General features: G+C 38.9%; 1 protein-coding gene across 1 annotated transcript; it reads right to left on the bottom strand.

Annotated features, from left to right (window-relative positions):
- Positions 1-7,941: 7,941 nt before the first annotated feature.
- LOC107760260 (aspartyl protease family protein At5g10770-like) lies at positions 7,942-10,094 on the bottom strand. The gene is made up of 2 exons (XM_016578283.2): positions 9,806-10,094; positions 7,942-9,337 (listed from the first exon to the last, which is right to left on the bottom strand). Exons 1-2 carry the CDS (start codon positions 9,969-9,971, stop codon positions 8,073-8,075), a joined length of 1,431 nt encoding a protein of 476 aa, XP_016433769.1. The 5' UTR covers positions 9,972-10,094; the 3' UTR covers positions 7,942-8,072.
- Positions 10,095-23,493: the final 13,399 nt, after the last annotated feature.

Genomic DNA, 23,493 nt, shown 5'->3' with positions numbered 1-23,493 from the left:
CTTCACCCCCGGGCCAACCCATTCCCCAACTTAAACCAAACAACATCGTTCAGTAAAGTGAGTTGATCCAGGCCGTCGATCGTGCTTGATCGAACGGCCAGGATCAAACAACCCCCGCCCCTATATAAACTCAACCCCCGCAACAACGTCGGTGACTACCAAAATAACACCCCTGAAACTCCTAACCACCCCCAATCCAAATCCAGTACCCGTTTGTTTCGAATCATCCTTAAACTTCTCGAATCTTCATTTGAATATTCGAGCAAAGCCTGAACCTACCCCAATCCGCCTTAAACTCACACCAAGGCAACCCCTAACCACCCTCGTTACGGATCTGTTGGTTGCTTACCTCGAATCAACCTCCAACTTCTCGAATCTTCAATCGAAGATTCGAGCAAAACTAGATCTACTACAACCAATCCCAAACTCATACCAGACATGGCCCTGGCCTCCCTCGTCACCAAACCACCATGGGTTTGGTTCAAATCTGGCTGGAAACACTCGAACCCTAAATCGAACCCCCTAGAACCCTAGAAAACCAAAGATTGAAATCTGTCTAAATCAAATGAAGTTAGATGTCTAGTGGACCTTAGTCGAAGTGTTCTCAGTTGAGAACACTCGATTAAGGTCCGTTCGACCTTAAACAGTTCAAGTTTGGTTTCAAATCAGGGTTGCCCATGTTTCCGAGTTCTGGAGGTATTTTTCTTTGTTTTGTTTATGTCGTTTTGGTTTTGATTATTCTGTTTACTTTGTTGAGTGTAGTTTTATGGTTTTTTCCAATTGTTGTCGTTTGATTTTATCCTTCTCCACCAGACCTGTTATTTGGTCCAATTCTATCATTTGCTTCTGTTTGCTATAATTGTTATGTGTTATAATTTGTGTAATCGATTGAATAGGTGTCGTCGATTAGTCCGGTAGGCCTGAATGTTAATTTAACATGATAGTAGTGTAATGTTGGTTTTGGTTTCATGGTTCATGCTAGTCTGTTTCCCCTCCTACTTCATTTCTGTCCTAAATGTTGTGTTGAAACGAGCCTGTTGGTATAGTTGAACTTAGTACTGAGCCTGTGGGTATATTCAGTTTGTCACACTGTTTTGTTTGATCATTTGAAATGTTCTGAATTGCTTGGTCAATCGAACTACTTTATCACAACTGTTATTTTGGTTGTCACCTAAACCTGTTGTGTCATGCCCTGTAAGGGTATTCTGGGTCATTAATAGCCTTAGCCTTTATTTTTGTTGCTGTTTGATTCAAGTTTAAGCAATTGATGAATCGAATCCTACTGTCTAGGGTCTGAAATAAATCTGACAATTGATTTGAATTCAGTATTGGTTTGATAATGTCAACTGGATAGTAGTGAGTCATAATGTTGCATTCAGAACTTAGGAGAATTGGCTATAGCAGTAATATTAAGGGTTTTCAGGGGTAATTTGGGAATGAAACAGTAGGAATAACATGTTAATGTTAGTGTTTTGTTAGTGGGATGTTAGTGTCTTTAAATTAATGTGGTAATGGGGAACAAAAGGGACTGGGGGCTGAAAATAAGGAAAAGTTTTCCTTAGTGGATTTTAAGTAGAAAATTTCAAATTTAGTGGGAGAAAGGAGGTCGGGCAGTAGTTTTGAAAGTAAGGCAGACTTATATAAGAGGGGGATGAGGTCTTTAGAGAGGAGGAGGATAGAGAGAGGACTAAAAAACATCTTCTGAAAAATACTAAAAAGGAAAAAAAGGAAGGTTGGAGGGTTGGTTTTCTTTCACTTCTGAAAATCAGAATCAGTTTTGTTAGTGTTTAATAAAAAGTTCAAAGTGTTTCTTTCTTGGAGAGTTTAAAAAATAGAAATCAAAGTTTGTTGTTCTATTGCACTTCTGGTTCTACTGTTCTGTTTGTAATTGTTGGTTGGTTTTCTGGAATTTCATTGAAGTTTCAAGTGGTTTTCTGAGTTTGTTATTTCTGGTCTGCACTGGTTATTTGTTGCTGTTTCTGGTATATCTATGTTGCTGCCTTGTATTTCTGAGTTTATTGCTGGATTTTAAATCTCCAAGTTGCTGGTTGTTGTTGTTGTTATTGTTGCTGCATTGTTACTGCCCTGCTGATTTCTCATCTTCCTCTTCTTTTATTTCAATACCATGTACACTTTCGAATCAATACTGATCTGGCTGTGAGATGTAAAAGTAAAAATGAAATGCTAGGGTGTTTGATGAATTAGTGTTGTATCTATAGTTTAATAAGATATGTGTATTTATATAGTTTAGTTTTATAGCTCAACTGGAATGCATGACGTAGTCTTGTATTTAACTGGAACTGTTTGGTTTTCAAACTATAGTTTGTAGTTGTCAATTACAGATTCCATGTAGTTAAATATGTAATTTGTAGAATGAACAAATAAGTTAAGGGATTAGTTGTCATATTTCATCTCTAGTTTTCTTTTGTATTTGAGGCAGATTTTAAATAGGCAGTGTTTGATCCCATTAGGCAGCATATAGGCCAATTTTCAAATCCGTGTTGACAACATTTCCTAGCCGTTAATTCCAATAGTTTAAATCAATTTTAGGAATGTTAGTTTAAATCAAGTTGGAGAATGGTTAGTTTGTTTTGAATATCTTAACAATTTTGTATGCATTTTTGTAATTTTAGCTTTAGTAGTTCACTTATAGAATAAAGGCACGAAACATTTCTCCATTTTACGAGTTCGAGTGTAAATTACCGTTATCATCTACTGTAATCCAATAACTACTTGTCAAGCATGTAATTAATTAAGACTTTTCTCGTTTCTTTTAGAGACAAATTTAATAGAAATATAGTCACTTTAGGATTGTTCTTTAAAAATAAATGAGACGAGCCTCGCCAAATAAAACGCAAGCTGCGGGGCCCTCAATAAATGGTTAATAATTAATTAGACTTCGGATGGGCCGTTTTAGCAAGATTTAACGGCCTTCTCAAAAATAATAATGCGCTAGTCGCTTTAGGCGCGCCTTTAATAATTTACTTTCTTAAACGCGGGTGTACATTGATGTGACCCAAATCCAAATCTCAACGGAGTCGAAGTGTGTCGACGACCACGGGTACATTGATTGTGACGTGGTTCGAGATACATTTTCACAACGTTGCAATTCTCTGTAAAATAATAATAATAATAATAATAATAATACAACGTTGCAATTCTCTGTAAAATAATAATAATAATAATAATAAAAGCGGTAAAGAGTTAAAATTTGCACATAAGTTCGTATTTGTATAAAATCAGATAATTAAGCCGAATATAACAGTGGAGCGACTGTGCTAGAACCACAAAACTTGGGAATGCCTAACACCTTCTCCCGGGTTAACAGAATTCCTTATCCGGATTTCTAGTTCGCAGACTGTTAAACAGAGTCATTCTTTTCCTCGATTCGGGATTAAACCGGTGACTTGGGACACCATAAATCTCCCAAGTGGCGACTCTGAATTAAATAACAAATCCCGTTTCGGTTGTCCTTTAATTGGAAAAACTCCCTTTTACGCCCCTTTGCGGGGGCGCGGGTAAAAAAGGAGGTATGACACCTCTTTCTATCGATACTGTTTAACCTGCATGTTTGGTTGCTCTTACTTTATTTATATGTTGAGTACTGAATCATGACTTCCTCTTGATTGATTCTGGATTCCTTATTTTATGGTTTGATTGAAAGATCTTTCTTTAAACCCTAAATTTCTACCTCGTCTGTTCAAATCAATTGATTCACCTACCTTGTTTGTTGTGGTACTTTATTCTTATTGAACTATTTTCTTAATGAGAGTTTTCTCAACTTAGCCCTAATTGTCTACCCTATACTTACTAAATTTGAATCTTTCTTTATTAGTCATGCACTGATTTCTGTCCTTATTTATCACTTGTTCTTACCGTTTAAGTTAATTTCCTTAATTAAAGGGAGTACTTACCTTGATTTCATGACTGATTGATTTTGAGTTCCACAATTACTGATGAACTTTGATTTTTACCTTATTTTCTACCTGCTTTCAAACATATATACTCACTCTCTTCCATTAACACAACACGAACACTCTTGGTTCAAAACTCTCTCTCTCTCTCTCTCTCTCACACATGTAAAACTTTCTGCTCCCTTTTTGTGCTACTTGCTACTACTCTAAGTTAGCTGGATACAAGCCAAGGCTAACCATTGTGTTCTCCTTCTCTTTCACTTTGCTTACTGTCTTCTTTACTGGTATGTTCTAGTTTCAATTCAAAGTTCCAATAACAATATGATTCTTTTATTGCTTCAGTTCATTCTATTTCTAGTTTGCTTCTATCTATGGTTTTGCTGTGAAACTTATAGTTGATATGTTATTAGCATGTTATGTACATCCTTTCTTTAGGATCAGTGTATTACCCCTCTGTATTGTTTATGAGCATGTCTATACCAATTATCTCTACCTGTTATGTGTTTACCATCATATGCTCCATGAATCCCCAAATCCCTATCACCCCTATATGTAAGTTTGTTCTTCATGTCTGGTTCTGTGACTATACCTGGTCAGCTATTTTTGAGCGTGTTTGTACCAATTCCCAAGACTTTTGCTTGTTATACAATCAAGTGTTCTATGTATCCCCAAATCCCTTATTCCCTGTTTGTGACTACTGAACTTATTTTGGTTCTGTGACTTATGGCTGTGTATGAACCTATCTTAAAGATGTTGTATTGTTGTTCACTACTCCAATCTCTTTTCAAACTATCTCTATTGTTTTTTTACTAAATTATTTTCAAACAAACTTCCTTTTAATACAGTTTTCCACTAAAAAATTTCAACTTATGTCAAACACTTTCACTCTACTCCTAAGTCAATAAGTTCTGCCCCCTCCAGTATGTGTACTGCCTTGGGATTCTCTTGAGAACCCTCTGAACTCTGGCATACTGAGGCTGGCCTTTTCACACTGCATTTATTCAATTTTGGTTACCAAGTCTAGGTGTAAACACTGCCCAGGATCCTTGAGATCCTTAGGGAACTTTGATGTACCTAGACTATGATTTTATTTATGGAATTGAGGCATTTGAGGCTATTGGAGGCTTATGGAAACCTGGGCCTAATTGAAGGCTCCCTGTAGAATAACTTCTTCTTTTCTTATTTACTTATGTAATTTATTCATATGGCATGTAATAACTTGTAAACAAATATTGGGGTAATTAGTGAAAGGGATGGGTAGCTACATGTTTATGGAGTAATACGGGTAGAAATCATGCTTATAGGACTTTACATTATAATCTGATTGCCTTACCAAGTAGAAATCATGCTTATAGGATTTTACATTCTAATCTGATTGCCTTACCAAGTAGAAATCATGCTTATAGGACTTTACATCTTGTCATGTTTATTTTACCATGTTAGAAATTATGCCTATAGGTTTCAAATAATTCCTTAATAGAAATCATGTCTGCAGGTCTTAAAATCAGCCTAACAAATAGATGTCATGCCTATACGATTTAACCAGGATTCTGTTATAACAAGTGTTTATGTATGTTTCTATGCCTGCAAGTCTTTAAATAAGTGTTAAACTTAGATATCATGCCTATAGGGAACAATATCAAATCTTGCCTATGGATCTCGCCTAAGTTTAGTTTAAATAACTCAATCTGGTTTACGTTTAGTTCACTTCCGAATCGGTTTAATTAAGTGGTATATTTCCTTAAACAAGTTCTTTCAAAACTGCCTTATTTTATCATTAGACAGCATGTCTATAGGTATTAAAAGTCCATATAAAAACTCGCCTTATTTCACTATAAGACGTAGTTATCAGTGTTCCGCGTAGGCAAGCCTGTAGGGCATTTTTTCAAAACTTGCAATTCTGAAGCTATTTTTGTGACTTAGTATCTTTCTGATCTTAACATGCTTTAAAAACCAATAGGCAACTGTTAGGGTCTTACTTCCGAGTTTAAAAATAAGTTGCTTGTTTTCTGCATATTCACCTTGATATCCTGCCTTAGAATACTATTTAATAAAAAGCCCTTAATTGTGCTTGAGTCGTGTTGTTTATGTGTCTTGTTTGAGGAGGAACTTTGAACCTCTATTTGCTCCCTTTTATCTTATGTGTTAAAGTCCTAGTTGTTTTGCCTGTCGCCTTAGAATTTTCACCTTTAAAACCTTAGGGGGCTGTCTAGAACCACCTATAGGTAGAGGTCCTAAATCCCTCCAGGACCATTAAGAAGGGACGGGTAACAACACTCAATAGAGATCGCTGACCAAACACTAGCTTTGCATTACCACTAAGGGGATGGGAAGGGTAAATATGGGATATGATGACTACGCGCTAATGTCATGTGTAGCCCCTCATCGAGGAGTATTTACCGGACATTGTGTGGGGTGATCCTATAAGCTAACCAACCTAGGACTCCTTCTTTTTCCAAAATTTCTTTTTTTTAAACCTTTGTTTTATACAACTTGTTCAAAAAATCTTTATCTTATTACTCGAGTTATCCAACATGCTTACTTGCAACCTATTTGATTCAACTATTTATTTGAAATGGACTAATTTGTAAATATAAGTTCAATCGGGACCCACAGTTGTGGACTAAGAGGGGTGCCTAACACCTTCCCCTCGAGGCTATTTTGAGCCCTTACCCTAAATCTCTGGTAATGCAAACCATCCATGAGTTAATTACTCTAGGTGCTCTAACGCACCATAACTCGTTAGGTAGCGACTCTTCAACTACCCAATTCCCAAAAGAAAATGAGTTATCACACCCCATGGAATGTCGAAACCCGGACCTCTCTCCGCGAGGAGGGAAAAAAGGGGGTGCGACACCGTCGGTCCATCAATAACTTACGAAATAATAAGATATTTTAGTATATGAAATACATATATTAGTAATGTATGTGTTAGCTAAAAAAATTTAAATTCCTATACTATAGTGTGTTATATATGCGCGCTATACCTTCCCGTCCATTTTAATTTCAAATATAGTGTGGTATTACGCCGCGCTATACCTTAACGGACAAACGATCGTTAAAATATAGCGCGGTATACTAGGGTGTTATATATATTGTGATGCCCAGTTTTTTTTCCATACATTCTGATTTTTTAAGTCCAAAAGAATCAAGTCGACTCGGAAAAACTACACTACCCTAGAGCCATGGGGTCAGAGAATCAAAGAAGGAAAGGACAACTGGCTCGGTTATCAAGACATTCTACTGTGGGCCTAATGCATGTTTTTATGTGCTTGTAAGGAACATGCCAACATGTGACTTCATTCCTACTGCAACTAATTGTTGAATCCTTACAAGATGATTAAGCATCAAACTTTTCTGAATGATTAAAAAAATAATCTTTTTGTCAGGTCTGTATGTAGAATGTAGTACTAGTATTGTACACTATGAAGATGTCTTGGCAACAAAATAATAGTTATTATAAAAACCATATTATATGAGTTATAGCATTTACTTAGAGGAAAACATTAAAATTGCAGATGTATCGAAGCGTTTTAAAAACTGTTTATATTAGGACAAGCTTCAAAGCAAGTCTGAACTTTATAACTTTGTAAAATCTTGTCCGCAACAACAATAATATAGTAAAATCTCACCAGTGGGGTCTCGATAGAATCAGAGGCGGATCCAGGATTTAAAGCTTATGAGTTCCTATAACGACCTTAAGTAAACATACAATAAGTAACTAGGTTCACAATCAAATATTTATGGATATTTAATAATTTTTTTAATACATATACAGAGTATATACAAAAACTACTGGGTCACGGGAACCCACTTTCAATAGGCTGGATCCGCCCCTGAACAAGATAGAATATATGCAGATCTTACCTTATCCGAATGGATAGAGATGTTTTCGGAAGATCCTCCACTCAGGGAAGAAGGGACATTATATAATGAGGTTGGTTTCCAGAAGCTTATGAAATATATCATATTTCAACAGTCTTGATAATAAACAACTTGCACTCATGATATCTATATTCCCTCAGGATGAAGCTCTACTTTTTCTTTATATTCAGAAAAATAGTCCTCTTAAAATTTCATTACCAACCAGTCACAGTATTGACTTTCTTTTGAGAGGATGAATTTTAGGGCATAACTTTGTCTTATCTGCATGAAAACTCAGAAGTTGCATGTCTCTTTTGCAAATCCAACTCGTGACTGCTTTATGTCGTATATGACCCTAGTATTCTTCTGCTGATAATTTCCAATAATTCCAATCTCATCTTCATATTGTAGGCTTGCCAAAGCCAAACATACCTGTGATGCATCACTCTTTACAAAATAAAGAACCCCAGTAACATCAACTTCCATCTCAACAGCACCCTCAAATTGCATTTTAATAGTAGGAATGTTCACTTCTTCATATGCAGAGAGATTAAAACAAGTGTCAAGAATTGAAAATCCTTGTGTTAAAGGGTACCCCGAGAATTGTTTCAAGAACTCAGCTTTTACAGCTTTGTAAATAGCGGGAGGAAGCCTTGTGATAACTGTGCCAGAATCAATAATAATTCCAGATTTTCCAAAAGCTGAATCTTGAATAGCCACCCCACCGATACTAGTCCCGGTTAGATTAAGAAAATAGAAGCTAAAAAGCTGTGGATTTGGAACCATTTTAGTGTAAGAAATGGGTGTTGAATTCTTGAAAGTTGAAGTGTCACCACCTAATACTAATGAGCCAGACTTAGCTTCAACTGAAGGCAAACAATAAGAGAAAACATCACCAAAAATTCCAAATGTTTGAGAAATCAAAGAAAGATTACTCTTTCCAAGTCCCATAAGTCCTGAAGCTAAACCAAACAGACCTTTATTATTCCTGCCACATCCAAAGACAAAATTGTTAACAGAAGTGCTACCAAGAACCAAATGATCTTGACCAAGTTCACCTTTAGTGTAGGATCCATCTCCATAACTAACAACATAATTACATTTTTTTAAATCATTCCCACATAATCCTGAATTTCCAGTTGCAGATTGAAGAGATCGACACGCGGCTGAGTTGCATGCAACTGATTGATAATTAGGAGAAACAGAAGGGTTGAATAGAGGTTCTGGTTGATTGTAACACAATCTACAAGGTTGGCATTGAACCCATGTTAGATCACTTCCTGTGTCTACAATTACTGTCATATTTCGACCACCTAATGTTACTGTAACAATGTAATTTAGACTATGTAGTTTGACACCGGAAGTTATAGGAATTTGAGTTTGTGATAAAGCTTCCACTTTTCCAGAAATGATTCTTTTAATGTTGGCTTGTATTGACCGAACTCGAATATCATCAGCTAGTAGCCGTTTCTGTATCTTTCTGTTCATGTCACCAGTTGATGATCCAGAACAGTAATCTTTGTGCTTCATTTCTAATATTACTGCTCCATTTTCACTTCCTGGACGGAGAAAGAAAGATGAATATATAGCAGACAACTCAGTTCAAATAGGTTTATGCTTAGTGAACGAAGTATTATAAAGAATGTAGATAATCCAATGTGTTAGGAAGATAAAAAAGATTTAAAGAAAATCATATACCAAGAAAAAGAACTAAAGCTTAGCTTGTGCGGCAATATTACAAATTGACGTACAGAATCTTGTGGAAAACATTGTAAAGCCAATATGAGTGGTTTCTTCGATAGTTTATTTTCTATTATTCATTACTATCTTTAAGCCTAGTGAAGAATAAATTAAAGTAGAAATGGTGGAAGTGTTAAAGGTAACTTAAATATAAAAGCATGAAAAGACTCAAAACTATTACCAGATCCCAATAAAATTGTTGATAATATCGCAGGGAATAGCTAACATACAGTAATAAACTAAAGAATGATGACTATCTCTATAATCTTGTTTTTGCTAATACTCACTTGAGTTTTGGGAATAACAACTTTGGCTGTTGCCCTGCTGTGTCCTTTGAAGCCTTTTGAGTTGAAGAATTAGCTCATCATTTGCTGTGTTATTGCCAAATGCGCCATTACTGGAAGTGAGCAGCAGAGAAAGAAGAAGAAAAGTTGAATATGGCCAAAGAGACATTGTCAAATTAAAGCTCGTAACTTTTGAAGATGGAAAGTGAAAGGTATTTAGGAATGGAGAGATTGTAGGGAAAGAAGGTAGAAGAATGAGGGAGAGAGTGGAGTGTGGATGAGATTCTAACTAGAAGTTGGATTTTAGGCACGAGAACAAAAGGAAGGGATGGCCCAAAAGGACCCACAAATGCATGAGAAATTATTGGGAGTTCACGTGCAGATACTTGGGAAAATAAAGTTAATCTATAGTTGGACTATATGCCTTAGCATGTCATTGGTTTGCTAAGACAAACATAGATAAAGATTACTCTCACCATCACTTCACGGAATCAATTGTGATCCGAGACGGAGTCCGAATTTAAATTTTATGGGTTTTATATTCTAGTATAGCGATATAATTAGATGTTAGTATCTAGGTTTTGAATTTTATTTTTGCATTTAGTAAATTTCTTAATACAAATACAGAATTTAGATAAAAATTACTCCCCCGTTTCAATTTATATGAACTTGTTTGACTAGGCATGAAGTTTAAGAAAAAATGAAGACTTTTAGGTTTTGTGGTCCTAAACAAGTGAAAAAAGCATCCAGAATATTTGTGATTCTAAAAGCTTTTTATTAAGAATAGAGTTGAAAGTTTAAACTAAATTATATTTAAATTTAGAAGGAATTATTCTTTTTGAAACGGACCAAAATACCTAAATCCGTACTTCAGCTTCTAGACCCCTAAATGTGACAACTTGCGATATACAATACCGAAGTGAAAAAAGGGCTTTCTATTGTCAATTTTGTGTATCCTTTCCCTAATATATATGTCCATACCACGTAGGCCACACCTAGAGTTTTTCTCGGTAAATTTTGATTAAGTTCTCCTCGTATATGACTAGGCAAATAATGATTATCAATGTCGTCACGTGTAATGTTATCGAACATAAGATCAATTTCTATACATATCTTTTCTTTAATTCTCATTTCTTAATGACCTTTGATTTAAATATTAGTTGTTCTGGCGAACTAAGTCTGCTTCGAAAATATCTGATGTTCAAGAAGTCGATTTCTAGAAAATTTATCAGTACTGTTTCAGTTAGTTGAGTATTATGTCTAGTAACGAGATAATTAAAGGCAAAAAATTTACCCTCCAAATAATATGAATTGGAAGAAGAACTTTACATTTCTGCAGATTATTTTACCTTTCTCGGCTTCAATGACACGGTGACTTGATTTTGTTCGACATTGAGCTTATCCTAACTAAAAAAAATAGACATAGGCCGGTGTCATACATTTATTGGAGCACATAAATATAGTCACTTTACATCTCAAAATTCATAATCCATATTCCTGTCAAAGAAGGCTATAGTTTTAATAAGTCTAATTATAAACTAGTATTTTTCTGAGTTAATCTTCGTTAATGCTTACCATAGTCAGAGGTGGAGCTAGAATTTGAAGTATATGAGTTCTAAATTTTAAAATACGATTGTGACCTAAAATTGAACCCATGTGTTTTCACTATAAACCCAGAACCTTTGTCACTGAACCCAGATTCCTTTTTTTACTGGGTTCAGCGTATTATATTTATATAGAATTAGAAATTTTTCAACACAAATACAGGATTTGGGAGAAAGTTACTGAGTTCGCCCGAACTCACACACTTTACCGTAGCTCCGCATCTTATATTAATATGTATAAAATATTTACACAATTAGATTACTAGTAATTAAGTAATTCTAAGCAAATTTCTAAATAAACATTAATTGATAAGTAACCTGTTATTCTAGATAAATTATATTGATGGTGTAAAAAAAAAACCTAGGAATGTACAAAATATCATAAAGAGGGATGAGCAAATAAATAAAATAGCAAGTTGCCAAGTTTACGGTCGCTGAAAGCAACTTGTCATACATCAATCAACCTGACTGCATCCAATTGCGGAGTGCATTAAAGAGACGAATTAATTTACCGTTAAAATTTACTGCACTAGATATTTATCCAAATAAGTAATTGCATGATATGCAAATAAACTTATTTACCTTAGCTACTAATGCTAATCAGTAGCCAATTATAGATGGCTGAATGTATTCACAAATCTAAGGGTGTTTGGCTAAGCTTATAAGCTGGTCAAACTAGCTATAAGCATTTTTTGGCTTATTTACGCGTTTGGTAAAATTAAAAGTGCTTATAAGTCAAAAGTCATAAGTTGGTCTCCCCCAACTTATCAAATTTCAGTTTATAAGCGCTTTAGGTTTGACCAAAATATTTACTATTCTATCCCTAAAATACTTCTTTTTAAAACAAAACTCTTTGTATACCCAGTTCTTCAGCTGCTTATTATTAATTTTAGCACTTTTATCCAAACACGTAACTGTTTATTTTTTAAATCAACTTCAACACTTAAAAGTGCTTTTCAGAACCTAATGCTTATCAGTTACTCTAAATCAGCTAAGCCAAACGGGCTCTTAGTGTTCTCTACTTTTACCTTTTAATCTCTTTGCCATCGCCAACTCCCCTAGGGCGCTTCCCCTACCCAATTGATCAGATGAAATATAGAGGGTGTTTGGCTAAGCTTATAAGTTGGTCAAATTGGCTTATAAGTACTTTTTGGCTTATCTATGCGTATAATAAAATTAAAAGTGCTTATAAGTTAATTTCTTATGAGCCAAAAATAAGCCAAAAGTCATAAGTTGGTCTCTCCCAACTTATCAAATTTATAAGCATTTTAAGTTTGACCAAAATATTTATTATTCTATCCTAAAAATACTTCTTTTTAAAACAAAACTCTTCGTATACCCACTTCTTTAGCTGCATTTATTAATTTCAGCAGTTTTATCCAAACACGTAACTGCTTATTTTTTAATTCAGCTTCAGCACTTAAAATTATTTTCAGCACCTAATGCTTATCAGCTACTCTAAATCAGCTAAGCCAAACGGGCTCATAGTCTATTAGATAACTAGAGATGGCAGAGTGGGAATGTGGGCGGGTTCACTTTAAACCGCAAAGATTTCAACCTGTCCCGCCTATACCCACATAAATCCGCCTCGCCTAGCCCCGCCCCGCCGCACAATATTTTTCATTCTTAAGTTTTTTAACTGATGGTAAATCTTTTCTAACTTGAAGGTCATTTGGTCAACACTATTTTTATAATATCTTTCTCCTCTTCGGAGGCCTCTGGGTCTGCTCCGGCGATGGATGAGCTGCTGGGACTGGATCATCAAGTAACAGGTCCAAAGGCAGCTGGTCTGCCTTCAGTCTATCTACATCTGCTCGCAGCTCCTTCATGGACTCCTTAGAGGCCCGTATCTTTCTAAGCTTCTTGTGCTCCCGAGCAAGCTCCTTGAGAGCCTTGCTGTGTGAATCAACTGCCTTGGCCAATGCATCCTGAGTGGTGAGGATTTTCTTCTGGTTCTCAAGTATCTCCTTCAAAACATCCTCTATCGACTGGGGCACCTGAGTGGCTGGAGGAGCCGATTGAGCCTCTATCGTGGTAATCAATGTGGACAACTTGGATGAGGCAGTCTGCATCCAGTTGTTTATACTCAACATGGCATGGCTCAGCCGATGGGCGGTAATGGGATGGGCCCGGGTAGATGGGATCTCTGGGCCTGCTGATGTGGAAAGGCCAGGAGGAATGGCTGAAGATGTGGAAGGTAGATGAGGTAAGTCAGCAGAAGTGGAAGTAGGCTCAACAGGGACCTCTACCACAACTGACTCTTCAGACTGGCCAATTGGGGAAAAAGCAGGGGCTTTATAGTTCTTGTCCTTGGGGTTGTCATTCCCCTTCAAGCTATACCAGGAAAATGGGGTTGTCACCTTGACCTTGATGTCATAAGGCCTCGGCTCCACCTCTAGATCTGTGAAGTACTCAGTGAGGAAGCTGGTGAAAGGGTAGTTCCGGTCATGCTCTGCTCCCACAATGGTGATAACTCTGGACATCACATTCCCCACATTGATGGGGTACCCCGCCATAATAGAAGCAATCAAAACAACCCGGTGGAGAGGAAGGGTCTGGTCATGAGTGGTCAGGTCCAACTGGCTGCAAACAAAGGTCTCTCAACCCCTCGCCTCAAAGTTTAGGGTCCTCCGCATTTTTCTGGCCCCAACTGTCAACCAATCAGGAACGGTACCTGGGATTGCCAGGTACTGAGCTAACCATGGATGGACCTCCTCGCCCATCTCCATTTTTGCCATATATAGAGCCTCATCTGCCTCATCGAAGCCCAGATATTTATTAATTGGCTTCTCATCGAACAAAACTTTCAAATTACAAACTTTGGTCACTTTAGAGCCCTTTTTGATGTGGGCTACCTTACAATAAAACTCTTTGACCAAATGCTCGTTGGCGTCCACACAGTTATCTAAGAAGTGCTCCCAACGCACTCTAGTTCTGAACTATCTCTGCACGTTGGGGTTGTGGGGTAGTAGATCTGTGTCAATGACACTCTGCTCCAGTATCAACTTCCTCACTGGCCACCACTCCCAAATACGCCACCTCGCTCACGAACCTATCCTCCCAGACATCACGTTTTCTTGTTCTAGCAATACCTCCCACCTGAGGCTCACCACCTCCAGTTGCCTCCTCATCTCCTTGTACCTCTTCCTCACCTCCGTTTGCACCCTTCCCGGATAATGAAACTATGGGGGAGGTGGAGTATTCACCACTGCTGGCTACTGAGCCCTCATACGACTCAGTAGAAACATGCCCTGGTGTTTGGGCAGTAGGTGATGAGGGAGGGGTGTCTCTATGTCTGGCCCTCTCCGGATATGGGATGTATTCTGGGACTGAGTCCGAAGAGATCTCCCAAGAGGGCTCGTACTCACTCCCCGACATGTCAATGGCTCTGTCAGCTGCTTTTATGGCCTTCCTCATGTTCTTAATGTTTTGCCTAGCTTGGGGAGTGAGTTTGACCATTTTCTATTTTCCACCCCGGGAAGATTCGCCTCTGTCAGGTTGTTTTGATCCCTTGCCTCTTTGTTTTACCATTGTCTGCAAACATCATTCAATGTATTTATTAGTATCAATCAAGGAAGTTCAAGTTATTGCAGCAGAACAAATTGCAGAACAGAATCAAAGTGTTGCAGATAGTCCTCAGAGGCTGCCCAGCGCGGACCGCACAAAATAGAGTGCGGCCGCACAGGGACCAGTTCGGTCGCACAGGGACCAGTGCGGTCCGCACAAAATGGTAGCGCGGTCCGCACTGGGGTGGGTTTCAAAATACCTACCCTCTGTATCTTGGCTCTGTGGTATGCACAAAATGGTACTGCGGCCGCACTGGGCCAGTGCGGACCGAACAAAATGTAGTGCGGCCGCACTGCCCAAGGGTTATCTTTCAGATGTTCATCAGTGCGCTCCGCACAAAGTGGTACTGCGGACCGCACTAGGGCACCGCAGACCGCACTGAAGCGACCGCGGTCCACACTACGTGCCCAAACTTGGCACTGATTTAGGGCATTAGATTTTGATTTTAAGTCCAAATTTATCCTTAATTTATGTCCCTACATGTTTACCCAATCCAGTACACTAACTAAGTAGATAAGAATCAAAAATCTAACTACCCTAACCTAACAAATTAAGACATTACGGGAGAAGGACGAAATAAAACTTAAGAAAAAATGAAAATTAAATGCAAATGACAAAATTAAACAAGTAAAGAGGAAGATTAATGTACCAGATTGTGAGGTGAATTGAATCAAATGCCCAATTCATATGTTGTCAGCAGTTAATCCACCAAGTTATGTAATCAACAAATTACATAGCATTTTTGCCAAGTTTTTCTGGAGCAGCAATGTGGGAGGCAGCACTAGACATTGGGCGTCTTGGACTAACCTTTGTATGCCTTATGAGGAGGGAGGCATAGGTTTCAGGTCCCTACATGATGTATCCAAGGCACTATTCTGCAAATTATGGTGGAATTTCAGGACTAAGCCCAGTTTGTGGAGTTCTTTTATAAGTCAAAAGTACTGCAAGAAACTGAATGCAGTAATTGTACCTTGGAAGCATGGATCCCACGTGTGGAGAAAAATGCTAGAATGTAGGGACTTGATTGAGCATCAAATCTACTGGAAATTGAGAATGGGATCAGCTCTATTTTGGTACGACAATTGGACTGAGATGGGAGCCTTATATTTTCAAGTACCTGTAGAGTTTGGTATCGATGAGGATATTCATAATGTCAATGATCTGGTTGAAAATGGTATGTGGAATGTGGATAAAATGTTTGAGAGCCTACCAGAAGATTTGGCACACCACATTGTGCAGAATATTAGACCACCAACTGAAAGTTCACAGTTAGATACTCCTTTCTGGATGCTTGAAACAAGGGGACATTTTACAGTAAAGTCTGCATGGGATTACCTGCGAAGAAGAGCCAACCCAAGATTAGCTTACAAGATGATATGGGTAAAAGGTTTACCTTTCAAGATATCCTTCTTCCTGTGGAAGGTGTGGAAAGCCAAACTGCCACTTGATGATTTCTTGCGTAAACTAGGATACTCCATGCCATCTAAATGTTGGTGTTGTGCTGATCCTAAGGAGGAGTCATTACTACATTTGTTCTTCACATCCAATGCATCTAGAAGTGTTTGGACTTACTTCCTAAGGAGAGCAGGAATTGCATTAGATAGCTTGTCATTACATCAAGCAATTACAAAGTGTTGGACAGCACCAGTTGTACCTAGATTGAAGCCAGTGTTACAAGCTCTACCTGCATGCATTGTATGGGAACTTTGGAAGAGAAGAAACAGTTTGAAATATGGAGAACTAGTGTCAGTGAGCAGAGTTATTTACCAGGTGTCATCTACTATGCAAAAGTCCAACTGAAAAAGCCTGGACTATATGTGCCTCACAAGTGGCTGGACTTACTGACAATGATGGAGCAATACACACCTCGACTGAAATATGATAAAGTGTTATGGGAATTTCCTTCAAGATGATGGATCAAAGTGAATACGGATGGAGCATGTAAAGGGAACCCAGGGAGGAGTTCAATTGGTTTCTGCATAAGGGATGAGGTAGGTGATTTGATATATGCAGAAGGAAGGGAGATTTCTGAAGGAACCAACAATGAATCAGAAGCGGTAGCTATTGTGGAGGCATTGAAGATGTGCAAAAATCTTAATTATTTCCAGATATGACTGCAGACAGATTCTATGCTATTAAAGAACATTATAGAGGAATCATGGAAACCTCCTTGGTATATTACTGAACATGTAGAGGAGATTTTAATATTGAAGGAACAAAGTATCATCAAGGTCACACACATATTCAGAGAACGGAATACATTAGCATACCACCTTGCCAATTATGCTATAGATGAAGGAAATATTGAATGCCATGGTTTCTAGGATATGGACTCAAAAGGAAGGAGGATTATTAACGAAGATAAGATGCAATTCCCTTACATAAGAGTGAAGGTTGCAAGGAATTAGGAGGAAAAGAGGATTCATTTTGTTATCACACTCGAATCATTCTTGAGGAGAGTTTGGATAGCAATTTTTCGGCTAACTTTATTCATTTTTTGCAGGTATATCATCGAAGCTAAAGCCTAATCTTATAGTAGAATCTCAAGTGGTGGTATTATTGCATTGCATTCAATCCACTGGTAGGACACTAAAGGTAGGCTTTGGCACTTTTACAATTTTTGTTTCATAACAGTCATTCACATCAAAGGGAAGTACTGAAATAGGATGGGGAAACAAGAAGGGCACGTGAAGTTCTGGACAATAACAGATTCCAATGTGCTTGGAGAATGCACCAGCACGCTAGGGAATTTCTAGGAAATGCAGCATGCATTTTGGAAATATAAGACAATTCAGCTTTTCGACAAAAGATGGAATCTCACGTTTTGGGTGTTACAAACCACCAGAAAACACATGTTGTTGAACAAAAGTATCACATGGGAAATGTATCGCATGCTGGACAACGAATTGTTTCTCTCAATTCTGGAGATGCACGCATGGCATACACATGAGGTGAGCGTGACTTTGAAGAAAGTTGTTCACCAAGAAGGCATGCGCATGGGGTTTCGACAATAAACAACTGGGACGTGTTTTATTGGGAATGCTTTGGACATTTGAGCATGCACTTGATTTGCACAATTTGAGAAAATGTGGATTACAGCATGTGCGAGCACAGGGATGCAATTTAAGGCAGGTTGCATGCCTGGCTGCAATTGTTTTAAATGGATGCATGATTTCAAGAAGCAGGATCTCGAGAAATTTCCAGCTCTGTGTTCGACAATAGCTATAATTAAATAATGGCCAGGTTAAACAATGGCCAGTGCTCACATTTTCGGCGCAACAACAGAAAGGGGATCGAAGGAAAATATTATACGTGTGGGATGGGTTGCTGCATTAAAATTGACGCAGATTATGGCTACATTTACAATCAGCATGGTACACATTTGAATTGGGCTTCAATGGACTGGAAATACAAGGAAGCAAAGGACATCTTCGGTCTAGATTTGTAGTTTAAATTAATGTGATATCAATTTTGAGTGCAGTGCTCAATCTTGATAATAGTCTACTTGTTAAGTTCAAATTTTATTCCTTTCATTTTGTAGGAGATCATGACATTGTATTTTGTTTTTTAATTTTGTTACATATAAAAAACTAGCCCTAGGCGCTTGCTTAGTGGATTGCCAAAAAATAAATTGAATCAAATGAGTTTCAACAAGTAATTACGTGCAAGTGAGACGATGAACAGTGTTTAATTTCTCAGAGGTTTCAAATTTGCGAAAAGGGTTACTAGGGGTCCTCTGGGTCTATTTATAGAAAAGCTCCTGGGTTCCAACCTCACCTACCCGTGCTGACCGCAAAAAATGGACCGCGGTCCGCACTTTCTTGTTTAGCACAAGTTTGAGAAGGCAACCTTCTGCGGTCCGCACAAATGGACTGCGGCCGCAGAGGTCCACGGCGGACCGTACAAAATGTAGTGCAGATGCGGTGGCAAACTTCAGAGAAGCTTCATCATACCCACGCCAGTGAGGTCCGCACAGAATGTACTGCGGCCGCACTGGAAACTTCAAAGACCTGCACATTTGTCCATCATGCCTTACACTGCAATATCTCACAACAAATTAGCCCAAAAATCAATCCTATACTACAAAGAAAATCAAAGAAAACGATAAGAAGAAAAAGACATGGGTTGCCTCCCAAGAAGCGTCTGATATAACGTCGCGGCACGACGCATGTTACCACACATCACTTGAGATGAAGGAGCACCACCACGTGGCAGTCACCAAGCTTTCCAAGATAATGCTTTATCCGGTGCCCATTAACTCTAAAGACTTCACCATTTTTGTTTTTCAAATCAAGAGAACCAAAAGGGGTCACAAATCCAACTTCAAACGGTCCACTCCATTTTGATTTAAGTTTTCCCGGAAACAGACGTAATCGGGAGTTGAACAAGAGAACCAAATCACCAACTTTGAACTCCTTCCACGAGCATATTTGTCATGAAGGTACTTCATCTTGTCCTTATACAAGGACGAACTGGAGTAGGCATGGAATCTAAATTCATCAAGTTCATTAAGTTGTTAAACACGAAGATTAGCTGCAACATCCCATTCCAAATTCAACTTCCTCAAAGCCCATATGGCCTTGTGCTCTAACTCAACCGGAAGATGGCATGCTTTCCCAAACACCAACCGATACGGAGACATCCCAATCGGAGTTTTGTAAGCCGTCCGATAATCCCATAGAGCGTCATCCAATTTCTTCGACCAATCGGTCCTATGTGCATTTACCGTCATTGACAATATGCTTTTGATTTCCCCGTTGGAGACTTCCACTTGACCACTTGCTTGAGGGAGATAGGGGGTAGAAACTTTGTGATTGACACCGTACTTAGAAAGCAACGTGTCGAAAGCTTTATTACAAAAATGAGATCCCCCATCACTAATAATCGCACGGGGAGTGCCAAACCTTGTGAAAGTGCTCTTCTTAATAAATGCAACAACACTCCGGGCTTCATTGTTAGGCAAAGCCACGACTTCAACCCATTTTGAGGCATAGTCAACCGCCACAAGAATGTAAGTATTCCCACAAGAGATAACAAATGGACACATGAAATCGATTCCCCAAACATCAAAGATATCCACTTCAAGAATGGTATTGAGAGGCATCTCATCCCTTTATGAAATTCCACCCGCTCTTTGGCAATTGTCACACCTCTTGACAAAATCACCCACATCTTTGAACAAGGTTGGCCAATAGAATCCACAACTAAGAACTTTTGAGGTGGTCCTCACCCTACCGTGATGGCCACCATAGGGTGAAGAATGGCAAGCCTCTAAGATACTCAATTGTTCTTATTCCGGGACACATCTACGAATCACACCGTCCATGCAAATCTTGAACAAGTATGGCTCATCCCAATAGAAATCCAAACTATCCCGCTTGAGCTTCTTCCTTTGGTTAGAAGAGAGCTCACACGGAATTACTGCAGTCACAAGGTAATTGGCAACATCGGCAAACCATGGCATATCATTCATTGACACCGTAAGGAGTTGTTCGTCGGGAAATAAATCAGTGATCTCAAGGCCATCACAAGGCCTCCCCTCCTCCTCCAAAAGGGAAAAGTGGTCCACCACTTGGTTCTCACTACCTTTCTGGTCCATAATTTCTAGACCAAACTCTTGAAGTAGTAACACCCATCGCATCAATCTTGCCTTGGAGTCTTTCTTTGTCATCAAGTACCTAAGGGCGGCATGATCGGTGTGCACTATAACCTTGGCCCCCATAAGATATGGTTGAAACTTTTCCATCGCAAACACTATAGCCAATAACTCTTTCTCGGTGACTGTATAGTTCCTTTGAACCTCATTCATGGTATTGCTTGAGTAGTACACCGGATGAAATATCTTATTAACCCTTTGACCCAAAACAGCCCCAACCACAGCGTCACTTGCGTCACACATGAGCTCGAAAAGCAAGCTCCAATTTGGTGCGGTAATGATAGGGGTAGTGGTTAACTTAAGCTTGAGAAGCTCAAATGCTTGCATACATCCCTCATCGAACATGAACTTTGCATCCTTTTTTAGAAACTTGCACAAGGGGTGTACCACTTTTGAAAAATCTTTTATAAACCTTCGGTAAAAACCCGCGTGCCCAAGAAAACTCCTCACCCCTTTAATAGAAGTAGGGGAAGGAAGCCTTGAAATCACCTCTATCTTGGCTTTGTAAACTTCAAACCCTCGCTTTGAAATCTTGTGGCCCAACACTATACCCTTTTCAACCATGAAATGGCATTGTTCCCAATTGAGTACGAGGTTTGTGTCTTCACATCGGGCCAATACTCTATCCAAATTTCTCAAACATTCTTCAAAGGAATCACCAACCACACTGAAATCATCCATGAAGACCTCCAATATATATTCAACCATGTCGTGAAAATAGCCATCATGCACCTTTGGAATGTCGCCAAAGCATTACACAACCCAAACGACATCCTAGAGAAAGCAAATGTGCCATACGGATAAGTGAATGTGTTCTTTTCCTAATCTTCCGGAGCAATCAAGATTTGATTATACCCCGAGTATCCATCCAAAAAGCAATAAAAAGCACGCCTCGCAAGACGATCAAGCATTTGGTCAAGGAATGGCAATGGGAAATGGTCCTTTCGGGTCACCTTGTTTAGCTTTCGGTAGTCCATACAAACCCTCCAACATGTGACTGTCTGAGTAGGAATAAGTTCATTGTTGTCATTGGTCACCACAGTCACACCACCCTTCTTCGGTACACATTGCACCGGAGAAGTCCATGAGCTATCAGAAATGGGGTACACAACCCCGGCATCCAACCATTTGATCACTTCTTTCTTCACCACTTCTTGCATAGCCTCGTTCAATCTTCTTTGATGCTCCAAGGAAGGCTTTACATCATCCTCCAAGATAATTTTGTGCATACAAAATGCGGGGCTTATTCCCTGAATGTTAGCCAAAGTCCATCCAATTGCCCTTTTCCGCTTTTGAAGCACCGCCAAAGTGGCCTCAACCTGCATGTTAGTTAGGAAAGAAGAAAGAATAACTGGTAAAGTAGAATTTGAGCCTAAGAATTCATACCTAAGGTGTGGATGAAGTGGTTTCAACTCCAACACCGATGGCTCCTCAATTGATGGTTTTGTTGGTGGAGTTTTCTGGTTTTCAAGATCCAAAGACAATTTTCTAGGCTCATAAGAATAAGAGCCCATCCCATGTAAGGCATTCACGCACTCCACTCTACTTGCATCCTCATTGACATCAAGATTTAATAGCACGGCCTCAAGAGGATCCTCCACGTTGATTATAGCACTGGTATCATCAATTATCACTGCTGTGACGAGGTCAATAAAAGAGCACACCTCGGTGCTTTTGGGTTGTTTCATAGATTTGCAAACATGGAAGACGACCTTTTCATCACCCACTCGGAAAGTGAGCTCACCCGCTTCAACATCAACCAATGCATTCCCTGTTGCAAGGAAAGGCCTTCCCAAGATAATAGGAACCTCATAGTCCACCTCACAATCCAGAATCACAAAATCGGCCGGCAATATGAATTTGTCCTCCCGGACAAGCACATCATCAATAATGCCCAAAGATCGCTTCATCGATCGATCCGCCATTTGAAGTCTCATTGAAGTTGGTCTAGGTTGCCCGATACCCAAAGTTTTGAAAACCGAGTATGGCATCAAATTGATACTAGCTCCCAAGTCACATAGAGCCTTGGCAAAATCCGCACTCCCAATGGTGCAAGGAATGGTGAAAGCACCGGATCTTCAAGCTTCAGAGCCATTGAATGCACTATAGCACTAACTTGGTGAGTCATCTTTATAGTTTCACAATCCATAGAATGCTTCTTTGTAACCAAGTCTTTCATGAATTTTGCATAACCCGGCATTTGTTCAAGTGCCTCCACCAAAGGCACATTAATAGATAAGTTATTCAGTATGTCAATGAACTTTTTAAACTGATTATCATTCTTTTGCTTCGCGAGCATTTGAGGATAAGGTTGAGGTGGCCTTGGCAAAAGAGCCTTGGCTTTTGACACAACCGGCTCCGACATGTCAATTATGGGTTCCCTAGACAGGTTCACATCATTTTGGGTTTCCACCTAGACTTCTTGAATATCAATCTTCACTTCATTGTTCATATTTTCATCAACCACATCTTCAACTACCAAAGGGACTTCGTCATCTTGCAACTCAACATCATTGTCCACGACTTGCTTTTGCTTAGAGGCATTCACATCACTGCCTCTCCCACTTCTTATTGTGACCGCAAAACATGATTGTTCCCACCCTTTGGGTTCACACCGTATCACTTGGTAGAGCACTCTTCGGGCGAGTATTCAATGACTGAGAGATTTATCCAAATTGCACCTCCAAGTTTCGGATAGAGGTGTTGTGAGAAGCTAACCGTGCATCAGAATCCGTATTCCTCTTCATCATCTGCTCGAACATCATTTCAATTCTACCCATATCATTACCAGAAGAACTAGTACCTTGAGAAAGGAAAGGGGGTGGATTGTTCGGTTGTTGGTACATTGGTGGCCTTTGAAAGCC

The sequence above is a fragment of the Nicotiana tabacum genome, chromosome 8 (assembly GCF_000715075.1).
Source record: "Nicotiana tabacum cultivar K326 chromosome 8, ASM71507v2, whole genome shotgun sequence".
NCBI lineage: Eukaryota > Viridiplantae > Streptophyta > Magnoliopsida > Solanales > Solanaceae > Nicotiana > Nicotiana tabacum.
Note: the sequence above shows the minus strand (reverse complement) of the source record. Positions and strands in the feature narration are given on the sequence as shown.

What these genes read in the sequence shown, in the direction of transcription:
- LOC107760260 (XM_016578283.2), bottom strand. Translation starts at nt 9,971, where the DNA reads ATGTCTCTTTGGCCATATTCAACTTTTCTTCTTCTTTCTCTGCTGCTC. An exon ending in TTGTTATTCCCAAAACTCAA is followed by an intron (nt 9,338 to 9,805) that starts GTGAGTATTAGC and finishes TTCTCCGTCCAG; the next exon opens with GAAGTGAAAATGGAGCAGTA.